Source organism: Ipomoea nil, unplaced genomic scaffold (genome assembly GCF_001879475.1).
Source record: "Ipomoea nil cultivar Tokyo-kokei standard unplaced genomic scaffold, Asagao_1.1 scaffold2036, whole genome shotgun sequence".
NCBI lineage: Eukaryota > Viridiplantae > Streptophyta > Magnoliopsida > Solanales > Convolvulaceae > Ipomoea > Ipomoea nil.
In genome coordinates, this window is record NW_017618464.1 from 7,338,301 (window position 1) to 7,353,594 (window position 15,294).

The 15,294-nt window shown below is 36.3% G+C and overlaps 1 protein-coding gene across 1 annotated transcript; it reads right to left on the reverse strand.

Moving 5' to 3' along the window:
- Positions 1-8,393: 8,393 nt before the first annotated feature.
- Positions 8,394-9,233, reverse strand: LOC109147875. Its single transcript, XM_019295534.1, has one exon. It carries the CDS (start codon positions 9,231-9,233, stop codon positions 8,394-8,396), a length of 840 nt encoding a protein of 279 aa, XP_019151079.1.
- Between the last annotated feature and the right edge of the window lie 6,061 nt (positions 9,234-15,294).

The following is a 15,294-nucleotide window of genomic DNA, read 5'->3' on the forward strand; positions in this document are numbered from 1 at the left end:
TATAAATTTTGTAGTAAAGTTTATCTTTTCTACAGAATGAGACGACTGAATCAATTCCGTCACTAATATGTTGCCACGTTTTTTGCAATAGAAAAAGCGACGCCCTATATGTCTGTCGCACTATGGTGATGTAATCGGCAATGAAACTTAATTCTGTTGCGATGTTTAACGCAATACAGTAGATTTGACGTTTGATGTTAGCGACGGAACTTACAACGATCGTTCTTTCCATCACTAATATATATTAATCACACGTAAAGCCATTATGATCTTTAATTGTGGATTTATTAATAATATGATTAAATATTTCACTAAACATACTCGTCATTTATAGTTATCAATTGATTTTAATTATATTGTTGATTTATTAATAATATAATTAAATATTTACTGAATAGAATTACCAATCGATTTTAATAATGATCATTGCTTTATTCATATAATAGGAATAAGGTTCAAATTGGGCACCGAACGTAACCTGAAAATACAGTTAGGCCATTGAACGAAAAAAAGTGCAATTAAGCCACTGAATACTCCAAATGTATACAATTTCACCTGATAGCAGGTTACTTGCTTACGTGACAACTGAGTTGGCATTTTTAATAATTTTAAAATACTTTTTAATAAATTTTAATAATAATTTTTTTTTAAATTAAAAAAAAAACGACGGGGCGGTCACCACATCGTTTCATTTTTTTATTTAATTCTTTTTTTTTTCATTTTTTAAATTTATTATTAAAATTATTTAAAAATTATTAAAAATGCCAACTCAGCTGCCGCGTAAGCAGATAACCTGCTAAAATTGATGGTAACCTACTATCTGGTGAAATTGCATGCATTTGAAATGTTCAGTGGTATAATTGCACGTTTTTGGAATGTTCAATGGCCTAATTGCACTTGTTTTTCTTTTTCGTTCAGTGACTTAATTGCATTTTCAAGTTACGTTCAGTGGCTAATTTGAACGTCATTCATATTATGAATAAAGCAAAGTTGTCATGTAACATTTATCAATTAATTTTAATTATGATTGTTGATTTATTAATAATAATATAATTAAAGATTTTACTAAACAGAGTCGTCATTTATTATTTATCAGTTGATTTTAATTATGATTATGTATTTTTTTTAAGGGAATGATTATATATTTATTAATAATATAATTAAATATTTTACTAAAAATAGTTTATTCTAATATTTGATTATAATATATTTAAATATAATCCAATTTAAATTCAAAAAAAAAAATATAATCCAATTTATATGTAGTAAAATATTTATTTATATTATGAATTAATACATAATAATACTGTATCTAATAATTGGGAACAATTAATAATGTATCTAATAATTAAAAATGTGTAGGAAAGTAGATATATTTTGTTAATTACAAATAAAAGAGTTTTCTAATAAAATACAAGTCTTTGACATTTTGCAAAAACAGACCCAGTTAATATTGACTTTGTTTTTTAATAATGTGGCATCTTCTCCTTCACCGCTGTGTATAGAATCGTCTATACTTTGGCGGTGCATCAAATATTAATATATATATATATATATATATATATATATATATATATATATATATATATATTTGAATTACTTGAAAGAGGGTCCAAATTAAGATTTCGCATAAGACCCCAACATTGATTGGAACGACCCTATTTCTAGGTAATTAATGAAGTAAGTACAACTGTACTTTGTATAAATGACACCTACTTTTGAGGGACATAATAAATTTTACTTTTAACAAAAATTAAGTTAAGTTTTACTGATTAATCAATATATTGAATTATAAATTTAATTTATTTTAATTTAAAAATTGTTAGGACATCATTTTTATTATTGATTATAACTATCTACAACAATATTAATCTTTACAATTACTAGTTATTATCGATTATAACTATCTACAAATACTTTTACTAGAAGTTTAAAATACTTAATTTGATTATATCAAAAATAATTATTTTTATTTTATATTTAAAATTGTACTAAACATTTACCTATTTTATCTTTCGTGGGGGTACGGTGGGGGTGAGTATATATATATATATATATATATATATATATATATATATATATATATATATATAAACACATACACTAATAACTATACACTTAATTAATATGTTAATTTAGTTAACCAAACTATATAGCTAAAATTTTTTAAAATCTTTATCCATTGACTGAACTATAATATTTATTTTAAAATTTATTAATTGAATCTTTCGTTCGATTATTTAACATATTTTCACCGAATTGTACACAGTTATAAAAATATAATTAAAATTTTTGTGAATATTTAAAAATAAGAAGATTTTTTATCATACACAAATTTAAAAAATAATATAATAATTAATTTTCTTAATTATTTAGGAAGTATATTTATTATATTCATTAAAATCCTATTTTAATTTACAACTAAAATTCTAAAATAACTAAATTCCTAAAATCTCTTATAACTAAATTCCTAAAATCTCTAATTCATTTTTCTGAAACCAAAATCTCTAATTCTTAAAATCTCTAAACTTCCTCACGTTGGCTTCAGACTCTGTGATTTTGCGAATTCGAGATTGCGACATGCTGTGGCGAGGCGGAAACGGACTGTGGCGAGGCGACGACGAGCGGCGATCGAGACCGAGGTTAGATTCTTTTCAATATGTATTTTGTGTATTATTATAGATTTATTATTTGTTGTTAGTGTACAAGCAACAATGTGTGTGTGTGTGTATATATATATATATATATATATATATATATATATATATATATATATATATTGTTTTCACTCAATTAGCACAATGATTAAATTCCCTTGAACATGGCTAATCCTAAAATACAATCCTAATTAATAAGATCCAGAATAGCTGCAACCAAATGACTATCAAAATCATGTCAAATTGAATTATATTATTTCAATTCGCATCTAATTTGTTTTAGATCAAATCTTTCTTTATTTTTATAATTTTATTTATAATAAGTATTATTAATTATTCATAAATTAATTTACTCTTATTACAAACTATAATAAAATCAAATATAATTAAGTTTTAAACATGATTTAGTGTAAAAGCAGCTAAAGCCATAATGTTGCATGTTTGTAATGATCAATTAACTATTGCAATTGTTGTAAAAGAAAATAATTATTTACTACTTATATAAAGGAGATAATACCCAATTTAGTCATCTTTTTTATGCAATATTCCTGAATTATATATGTATATAAGAATGGTGAATATTATTGTAGTGTTGCTATAAGTGTTGATAATGTCTATTAATAATATAATATATTTATTTCTTTTAAGTAAATTGTACTTTGTATCTTTAAAGTATGAAATAACTAGAAAGTATGAAATTTGCTTTGCTGTAAGATGAATTGAGTTGTTAAATATATGAATGTATATGTGTAGCTCTTTACATATAAGTATTATGGATAGAAGTTGGATGCATCAAAGGAGAACTCAACCCCTGCATCAACATCAACCCCTGCGTCAACATCAACCCCTACATCAACCTCAACCCCTGCATCAACCTCAACCCCTGCATCAACATCATATCAGCCCCTGCATTATATTAGCATCAACTCTTCCTGCATTAGAATCAGAATCAATCACAATATCAACATTGACACCATTATCTTCTTCCATACCAACCATGCCATCCATAGATACTAATGGTCAAAGAGTAGGGGAGGATGTTGCGGAGCAATAAAATCATCGGGTTGATAATATAACACATAACAGACGCTTAGCGATTGATGTTCAAGGCAAGATGCATGTAAGTTAATTAAAGTAAAATGAGATTTCAAAATTGAATATATATTACTTCTTTTAAACTATGAATTTCTTTTATTATAGGTTGACTCATTCTGATGTTTGCGCTAGAAAGATTACTAAGCTATTCCAGGAACGAACAGATCCCAGTGGCTATGCATGAGCGCAACTTAGTGATGATACAATTAAGTTTTATTGGGAAGAGTTCAAAGTAATATTTTAATATCTAAAAATTCTTTTGTTTACATGTCTAACTTTTGATGCTTAATATTATTTATATTGTGTATTGCAGAAATATTTTGATTGGAGTGTTGCTAAAACAAATTTAGTGTATAGTGCTTGGGAAGTGAAGGCAAAAACAAGATATGCGAAACAGAATGAAGAACAAGTCAAGATCTCCCTATATCAACGAAGAAATATGGGCTAAGTGGAATGATGTTTGGAATTCTAAAGATAGTAAGAAAAAATCAGAATTTGCTAAGAGAAATAGACATGCGGGTGTTTAGATGGAGTTGCCCAATCTACGCATACCACATGATCAACCCCTCATTCCAATATTGCCATTGAACTTGTAAGTTCATTCGAATTGTTTAAGTTATAAGTGATTATGTTTGGATTGTTTGAATTATGCGTTATTGTGTTAGTAGAAACTTTTATTGATATTATTGTGATGAACTTATTGTGATTTTATTTTATTGTGCCTATTGAATTGATGATAGAGTTTATATTATATATTAAGTAGGGAGATAGTTCAAACTATGTTGAATTTTTTTTATCGGAATTTCGTTTGTTTTATATAATAATTATGTGTTACTGTGTTGGTAGAAATTTTTATTGACACTATTATGAAAAATCATTGTGATTTAATTTTATTGTGTCTAGCTATTGAGTTCATGTTTGAGAGGTTTGTGTTATATATTAAGTAGGGAGATAGTTCTGTTCATAAAGGAAACTCTGCTGATTATTTTTTTTAATTTTGTTCGTTTTAAAATAATAATTATGTATTGTTATGGTGATAAAATATTTTATTGGCACTATTATGATAAAAACAGTGCGATTATATAATATTTTTCTTATTGAGTGATGTTTGAAATATGGTTATGATATATTATATATTATATGCTTATTTGTTTTAATTTTTAATTTATTTTGTTTCTATTTTAACTAATTTTTAGGAAAAGTAATTCGGTCGTCGTCCATCATATTTTGAATTGTTCAAGCATACATATACCAAAAAATATTATGGCCAAACATTTATAGTTGAAAAAGACAAACAAATCCATGTAAGTTTATTTATCTTGATTTTCCTTGAATATATATGAATTTTTATAAAAATTGTACTAAATTTTAAAATTTTTGCTGGAACAAATTGCATTGCAACGGGAGGTATTAACACAACATGGAGAAGAAGTAGATGAGAGTCAATTGTATTATGATGCAGTTGGCGGGCATGATAAGAAAAGATGAGTTTATGGACTTGGCTCATGGTACGTTCATTCGTAGTCCAATAAATGCTAACACATTGGACAATATAACATCAACCTCGCAGCCATCAGAGAATGCTATTTCTTTAATGATCCATGATGAGATTGAGAAATTGAAGGCTTCTATGGTTCTTATGTAGCAAAGATTAAATTGTCTTGAGAGTGAGAGAGCTGGTACTTCATCATCACCCTCATCACGACCAAAGTCACCTTGATTTGATTTTTCTACTATATTGTTGTTTAGACATGAATTTGGTATTAAGTACAACATTTAATTTTTCTTGAACTATAAAGTAGTATCACTTTTATATTACTAATTATATTGTATTTTAGTTTGCATATTAACATTTTAAATACAAATATTAGAATTTTAATAAAATAGTAATAATTACAAAAATATTTAAAAAATAATAATTTAGCAGAATTGTGATGAAATATAATTTTAGCGATGAAATTACTACGGAAATTTGTTCCGTCATTTTCTTACGACGAATTTGTGCGACGGAAGATGAAATTTGCAACGGAAAAGTTTGCGACGAAAATTTGTTTGGTCGCTTTTTTACGATGAAATTTTATGACGGAATACAAAATTTGCAACGGAAAGGTTAGTGACGGATTCGCGACAATAATCATTTTCGTCGTTATATTTCACGACAGAAATATGTAATGGAATATGAGTTTTGCGATGGAATATTTTTTCACGCAATGGCGACAGAAAAAAACATTTCCGTTGTCAAAATCGCGACGTACTCGCGACGGAATGACTTCTGTTGCCAACTTATTCTGTCACCATTTTCCGTCGCAATCGCTCGCGATGGATTATTTCCATCACGAAATGAAATACGACAAGCCTTGAGACTACGGAATGGATTCTGTCGCGAAAATGAAAAATTTTGTCGCAAAACGCGATTTGTGACGGAATTTCGCGTTTTCGCTACAGAATTTGTCCATCGCGAATCGTGATTTTTCTTGTAGTGTTCTTCCATTTGAATTTCTACCACTCATAACAAATATGTCTTTCAGATCTCACACTAACTCTCATTCCCATGGATTTTGCAAAGTAATCCCAGACATGCCTAGCAGTACCCCCAGTTCCAAATATGTGTTGCAGATCATCACATCCAGGGTGTATACAGCAAGAGCATCTGGAAGAAAATTGGTATCCCATCCTTCTTAAAACATCATCAGTTGGCAGTTTTCTCATAAACACCCTCCAGCCAAGAAATGACATTTTCCAAGGCACTCCTTTTGCCCATATCTTTTTGCACCACCAACCCACATGATGTGTACTAAGCTCCCTCATTAGATCCTTTGTTGTTCTAAAGTTAAACTCCTTCCCAGTAGGTCTCCAAATTGCCTTATCTTCCCTCTCTGTCAGCTGCATTGCTATATTCCAGTCCTGCACTTGCCCCATAGCTTGACCACTTAGCCTTTGCAGATTCACTCTATTATCCACCACTGCATCTTTGACCTTCTCCTTTGCCTTCCTTTTCCCTCTCAGGTTCATAACACTTGCCAGGGCCCCCCTTCCTGACCAATTATCCCACCATACATTCAACTCTCCCCTTCCCACTCTCCAGGTTATCTGAGGTTCCACCCTATCTCTTACTTGAATCATTCTTCTCCATATGTGTGAATCCTTATACTGCCAACCTCTAACCACAGGATGTGTGTCTCTACAGTACTTAGTCATCATGAAATCACACCAAATTGTACCCCCTTTCCTAAAGTTCCACCATAGTTTTGCACTAGCTGCATCCACCAGTTCCTGCATTCTAAAGAATCCCACCCCTCCTTCCTTTGTTGGCCTGGCCAAGGTTTTCCATGATCCCCAATGGTGCTTATTTCTATCTTCCCTCTTACCCCAGAAAAAATCAGAGAAGAGTTTCTCTATTTGCTTTATTATGGCCTTAGGGGGGTTTATTGCATAGCATATATGTGTTGGCATGGCCTGAAGAACAGTTTTAATGAAAACAGCTTTTCCACCCTGTGATAGGACCCTTGCATGCCAACCCTTACATCTCTCAGCTATCCTCTCCACTAGGCCATCAAACATCTCTGCCCTCTTTCTGCCTTGGTAAATGGGGCATCCCAAGTAAGTGAATGGGAAGTTCTTATGCTGACAGCCTGTAATATCCCTCGTTCTTTCAATGTTTTCACCAAGGGCTCTTGGGTGGACATAGAAAGCACTTTTATTTTTGTTTATAAGTTGCCTAGATTGCTTTTCATATGTCTCCAAAACCTCCATTATATCCTGAATTCCTCCATTCTTCCCTGATGTAAAGATCACCATATCATCTGCAAAGGCTAAGTGGTTTATTCCTGGGCCCCCCACTGGTTGTGTGAAGAGAGACCTCCTTTGGCTCAACAACCTAGAGAACAGCTCTGCAGCTAAAATAAACAAACTTGGAGATAAAGGGTCTCCTTGCCTCAATCCCCTGGATGAGTGAAAGAAACCCTTTGATTCCCCATTAACAACAACAGAATACCAAATATTGTTAATTGTGTTAGAGACCAGTTCTATCCATTTTTGACAGAAGCCAAGTCTCCTAAGCACATTAGTGATGCATCCCCAGTCCATTCTGTCATATGCTTTTGTCATGTCCAATTTTAAGATCATATCCTCATTTGAGGCTTTCATTCCATGGCATATCTCCTGGGCAAGTAAAATGTTATCAATTATACTTCTACCCTTCACAAATCCAGCTTGGACTGGGGATATTATTCTTGCTAAGATCCCTGCTAACCTTTGCACCAAGATTTTGGTTATGATTTTACTGCAAAAATTGCTTAGGCTGATTGGCCTAAATTCATTAAAGGTGGCAGGGTTTGGGATCTTTGGAATTAAAACAATTGTAGTGCTGGTAATTGGCCTAGTGAGGCTCTTACCAGCAAAGAAGCTACTTACCATTTTGTGCAGATCCTCCTTGATAATATCCCAACAGAGCTGATAAAAGCCACCCCCAAATCCATCAGGTCCAGGTGCACTATTAGCATTCATGCTAAAGACACTGGACCTGATTTCTTCAAGGGTTGGCTCTGCTGTAAGTGCATGATTTTCCTCTTCTGTAACCATCACCTGCAAACAGTCAAACACACATGGCTCAAAGTTAATTGGTTCTGCAGTATATAGCTGTTAGAAGTATTCCACAGCTATTGCTGCAATCTGGTTTTGATCCTCCTCCCACACTCCCTCTGCCCTCTTTATTTTGTGTATCACTTGTTTAACCCTTCTCTCCCTCACCAAACCCTGAAAATATTTTGAATTTCTCTCCCCCTCCACAACCCATTGTGAGTGAGCTTTTTGTTGCCAGAACTTATCCTCTATTCTTATTTGTTTCTGCAATCTTGCTTGCAATAACTTAAATTCCATCACTCTCTCATCTGTTGGTTCTTCTTGCAATTTTTCTTCCACCTCCCTCACCATCCCCTCTAACTCCCTCACCTTCTCAAATATGTTACCAAAAACCTCCCAATTCCATTTTTTCAATACTTCTTTCACTCTTTTCAATTTTGTAACAAAAGTGTACATTTCATTTCCACTCACACCCTCTCTCCGGGCTTCTCTCACAACCCCCAGGAATTGCTCATGTTCCCCCCATGAATTGATAAAAGTGAATGGCTTTCCTCCTATTCTGATTACTGGTTCAAGATCCAATATGAGAGGAGCATGGTCTGATGATGCCTTTGCATAGTGATGTACATGTGTTTTGAAGCTCTCCTCCCATTTTTCATTAGCAAATCCTCTATCCAATCTTTTCCATACAGCTTGTGATCCTCTCCTTCCATTCCACCATGTATAAGGGTTTCCATAGAATACCACTTCCCTCATGTTGATTGTATCAATGCACTGCCGGAAATCTCTGCTTTTCCACATATTATAGGCCTGCCCTCCTCTTTTTTCATCACTCTTTAGGATACAATTAAAGTCCCCAATTAAAGCCCATTTTTCTTGGCTCATTTCATTCTCATTCATCTTGTAACACCCCGAAATTTTGAAACTTTTAAGACTTATAAAATAAAGGTAAATTCTCATTAAATCCCAAAACATAATATAATAGAGTACGGGGTGCTATGCCACACCTGAGCTAGAGAACTCATGTGCACAGGCTAACTAACTAATATCCTCAATAATGTAAATACATGAGCATGGCACGCAGGCCGAAAGGGAAACTATCTACTCTACGCTCCAAATCTCTAGCGCGCTCCAGTGTCTACTCCTCTGTGCCTGAAAGCCAAATATATCTGTTCAGCGAGAGATGCTGGTAACCCACTCCAACGCATTGAAATACAATATAGGTATATATATAGATATAGATATAGGCATGACCACGGTTCCGGTTCTGGTTCGGTTCCGGTTCGGAACTGCCGGTTCCGAAAATGGGCGAACCGGAACCGGAACCTTAATATAAGGTTCCGGTTCCGGTTCTTGAACCGCCGGTTCCGGTTAGAACCGGCGGTTCTAACCGGAATTTCTCCTCTTCTTTTTTTTTTTTTTTTTTTTTTTTTTTTTGGGATTTCACGGTTTGGAACCGGAACCGTCCGGTTCCGAACCGGAACTGGCGGTTCCGGTTCCAATATTATAGGAACCTTAACCGGAACCTTATAGGTTCCGGTTAAGAACCAGAACCGGAACCGTACGGACGGTTCCGGTTCGGTTCCGGTTAGCACAGTGACGGTTCCGGTTACGGTTCCGGTTTGAACCGGAACCGTGGTCACCTCTATATAGATATAGGAAAACCATTTTGAAGCAGGAAGATATATGCTTAGGAGACTCTAACTTTAAAACCGGGAATAGACTCAGCAAATGGGGACAAGCACATTAATCAATGATAAATGGTTAAGTAGAGATAACATCATAAGGAATACGCATCTAAGGTCACAGATCACTTTTCAATTCAAACACATCATCATTCAATCATCATTTATATCACATAATCATCGATGGCGCCACGGGACCAATCGCATGCCCCGAACATGAGGGTTAATGCCTATAGCATTAACACGGCCCCGCAGCACCCTACCTCAGTACCGCAGTACTAGGGCAGTTGATCACAACCAACCCTTGGAGAACCGCTGACGAACTCAACGTCGGACCACGATCCGACACACCGCTGACGCGCCCAGTCGGTGGACCGTGATCCCCTTTACAAGGGGGGACTTACGACCCTACACACCGTTGGTGCGCACAATCGGCGGGCCGTAGCGGATCAAGCCCGACACACCGCTGAGCTAAACTCAGTCGGTGGGCAAAGATCCTCGGAGACTATGGTCCTGCATACCGATGTCCCACCACTCGGTGGATCGCAGCCAGTCGTAGCCCTACACACCGCCTGATTACTCAGGTCGGTGGACTACAACCTTCCTCGGCTTGTTGGCCCCATACCGCCTGGCGCATCCCGGTCGGTGGGTCATATCTCCGAGGCCCATGTGGACCTTCAGTCCTATACATAATCTTTATATACCAGACCGGTCTCTACCAGCCTGGTTAACAGTTGGGATGGTTCTCAACCCATTCAACTGCCCGTATAGTGGACCTCAGTCCTATATCATATCAATATCCCTGACCGATCTTAACCGGCCTAGTTAACAGTTGGGATGGTTCTCAGCCCATTCAACTGCCTGTATAGCCCAATTGGTCTTAACCAAGTTGGGGTCATGCATCACGTAACACACAATAGCACATAATGACACATTGTTCACATAGGGAAGGGGGAACATATAATTAAGCTTACATGTGATCATTCACATTCTAAGAATAGTTCCTAAGGGCTCATATAACTTCCACCTAGGTCCACGGGTTACCAATTCAACTAGCATGCAATTCCTAAGACTTGTTTAACCTACGAATGGTACCCGAAATTCCAGACTAGACTCAGGCACGACAAACGGGGTCCGTTAGGACACCATGGGGAACGGGGAACATCAAACGGGAAAGCCGGGGACCCGGGGTGGGGGTGTGGACCAGCGGGTAGCCGGTGGGTGGGGGTCACCCGCCGGCTGCCCGGTAGCTGCCCGCTGCCGGGCAGCGCCTCTTTGGGCAGCGGGTAGGTGGTGGGTTCCCCCACCCCCACCTACCCCCCACTGACTCATTCATCACAAATTCATCCCGGGATCCTTTGTGGAACCCGAAACCATGCTTAGACACTTTTAAACGCAAATAACGACATCACATAAGCAATTAATGGATCAAAAGCAATAATCATGTAGGACTTATCCTATTATGACTGCTAAATATAAACAACACCCGAACATGCGAATTCCCACCCAAATATAAATCAAGAACATCCTCAATACAAATTCCCAATCCAACCTAGGGCTCTAATCCCACCCAAATCATCAATAATATATTTTATTCTTAACATCAAGAAAATATCAAGATTCGTCAAGAATCATCATATCATAATCAAGAACTTCTTTTTAACATCAAGGTCATCAAGATTCCCAAAAAAGCATATAAATCATCTTATCAATCATAATTATCATAGAAGAAATCAATCAAGACACAAGAATATAGAGGGAGGCCAAGGAAAGAGATTATAGCGAAGAAAATAGGTTTTGTTGAGACATGGGTTACCTCTTAGCCTTAATTAATTTCCTTGGCTATGAAGGGTCTTTCTTTAAGATTTCTCCTTTCTTGATTTCTACTACGGGAGTTCTTGGAACTTTCTTGTGTGGTGAGGGATTATTTGTGGTGTGTGTTCTAGGTGCCTTCTATGTCCCTATTTATATAATTAAGAGTCCTAATTATGGTCTAAGTGGCATGGGTTTACTAATTCTATTCCTTATAGAACTAAGGGGTTGGCTTTAGGGATAAGGGCCCATGGACCATGGTGGACCATATTAATTAATTAAAGAGAATCCTAACCATAATCTGAATAGTAAAGGTATACTTTCTTTATTCCTAATAGGCTTATGACTCTAGTTTAGGCAAGGGTCCATGATCCGTGGTGGACCACGTTTAATTAATTAAAGGGATTTCTAATCAAATTAAATCCTTTTTAATTATTATTAATGGAATTAATTAAATAATTAATTCGGGATTAAGGGCCGTAACACGGGGTGTTACACTCTCCCCCCCTTACAAGAAGCTTCGTCCCCGAAGCTTAGAAATCATTTTGGGGTAAAGAGCCCGAATTAGTATAGTAGTTCATAAGGAAAGTATTATATGGGAAATATATACACATACACATATAAATTCACTGGGTTTGAGCCTAACTAAAATGCATCAAATAACAAGGTCATGAATATGCAACATACAATATGTAAGTTTTACGGGTGACTAATACATAACATAGGAGTCTTACACATGGAATATTCTTTAATTAATTATTTTATAATGATTTAACATATAGGATCGCAAGTTGGGCTGATCATGTAATTATTTATGTACCTAAATGAGAGGAAAATATTATGCGGTGCAGATTCGGATAGTCACATAATTATTATAAAGTATATATGCACATATATCAACACAGGCGAACCTCATTTATGAATGGATGCAGGTGTTTAATTATGTAGTGTAGCATGTTGTGATCCTAGATGCCATATATGTCGGACCTATGCCTAATCTTTGTGCTTTAGCAGTTATACCAAATATTCACAGTTACGAAATAACAAGCCTAACATGTATGATAATTAGCTATTTATGTTATATGCGAAACCTGCAAGTTGGCGTGCCTATATGTGTTCAATCGTAATTATGCTAAATATGCAATTTCTTAAGTCTATAGGCATAGAGTGTGAAGGCATGTGGGCCTATTTCAAGTCTTAAATAATCGCTAGTCCCATGGAATCACAAAGCACATATATGTATTATTCCACATGTTAGTCTTGTGCATGATTTAACAATTAAATTTATGTGCTTAATATCATTGCATAACCAAACTTTTGTCATATAAATTCAGGAGGGTCGTAAATCATATAACAATATTATTCAAATAGCGAAATTTAGATTCTGAGGAAAAGATTGTAAGTAGTTAGGAGGAAGGCTCTTGCTTTTTATGGGGTAAATAAATTCTGGGGAGACAATAGAATTAGGATCTTTATTTTGTACATCATGGGTAACGGTGGGTGATCACATAACAAGTATTGACACTTATATGTAGATTGCTTGTAATCAATAACATTGTATATATGTATAGTGGGACGCCTTATAACATACTGTTTTTGTCTAACGTGCTTTGTATATATACATGAATGCGTGTAAGTGTGTATTTTAGATAAACATGTGAGCTATGTGATTTGACATGTAATGCACACCAAACCAGCCCCATAGATAGCAGCATTTCTTTTCTTCATCTTTCTTTTCCCTTTTTCTCAACTCTTTCATTCTTTTTCAAAAACATTCCTTTTTACACACAATCCTTTTCTCAACCACACAAGCCCTCACTCAAGAGACACACTTTAGAGAGCCTAGGTTGGTATCTCAGCCTTCCTCCCAGCACACCATAAGGACATAGCCAAGGGAGCCATTCTTAGCTCTTTAGATGCAATCCCTTACTGGTACCCTTATGGGCACTTGCATAAGGGACTCATTTAACCTAATGAGCCAAGCAATGGTTTCTCAAGATAAAGCAATTGCTCAGACCTGCAAACCAAGTAAAAACCACCAACATTCTCAGACCAGTAAGATAAGCTACACTCACCCTGTTGTTCCACAACTGATCATTACTTCCTGCTCCTAGCTTTTGGACACTCTTGAGTCTTCTTCTTGTTCCAGAGCATGCAAAGACCTAGACCTGACTGCTGGCTACCCTCAGAAGCCTTCCAGCAAAGCCCATCATCAGGTTGTGCCCCATCCAATTCCAGGCAGCTCTGCTGCATCCTTCAGTCAATACCAGGATCCCATGTTCTCCTGGATGGTGTTATGCCCAGGACATCAACTCCAGGAAGAATAATGAAATGGGGAAGGCCCTCAAGAGCCAACAAGTGGATGAAATTTCTGGGAAGTGCAGCTGGTTTCAAATACACCACATCCAATCCTTTGCATCTGTCAATCAAACAAGAAACAATGCAGTTTGCCCTGGGTTCACATCTCAGATAAACCACCCTGAGACCCCCATGCTGAATTCCTTCACAGTCCAGCCTCTCAGATGTTTCAACTTGCACCTGTGTCATCCTTCTCATCTTGCACCATTGCAAACAATCTTGCAGAGCTTGTCCAGGATCCCCACCAGACTTTGTACTCACTCCTGCTAACAGAAATTCCCCTTGAGCATTTCTAATGAAAAAGCCTACTGTCCCCCCTGCCCATGCCATATTTATCTTGATCCAACCCCTTGGGGGCTTATTCCAACAGATCCTCCTTACAATCCTTGTACAGCCAAAGCTACTAGCTTTTTTCAGAATATGATCCCAGCTTGGAGGCAATGGTTCCCATGCTGGCCACCTCCTTTGCACACAATCTGCTATGTCTTTAGCTATTTTGAAAATGACTCTTTTGCTGGATGGCCTTTCTGTTCCATACTTGCATTGATTTAGGTGCACCCACAGTTGCTATAAGATGATGACAGGCAGCCTGGTGGCCATATACTTGACCAATCTGTTTCTGATTCTTTTGTCCCACCAGTCAAAGCAGACTTGCCTCACCCCTCTCCTCTGAATTCTTAGGCCCAAAGAATCTGCAAAGTATGTCCATACCTTTGCTGCAGTTTCCCCCAGGCAGAAGATGTGCTGGAGGCTCTCTATTCCAGGCTTTTGGCAGCATGAGCACCTTGAGGCCATCTGAATACCAAACTTGATCAACTTATCATCTGTGGGGAGCTTCCCTTTAAACACTCTCCAAGCCAAGAATGAGGCCTTCCATGGAGTGTGCTTTGCCCAGACTTTCTTGTGCCAAAACTGGCTTGCTGTCTGATCATTATTCCTTCTGTGCACCCATTTCTTAGCATTAGCTAGAGAGAACTCACCACCCCTATCAGGCTTCCACTGAACAACATCCATCACATCCTGCCTTATCTCCACCCCTTCCAGAAAGCCTTGCACCTGGCTGCTCAAGCCTTCAGTATTCCATCTGCCGAGATCCCAGAAGTCCT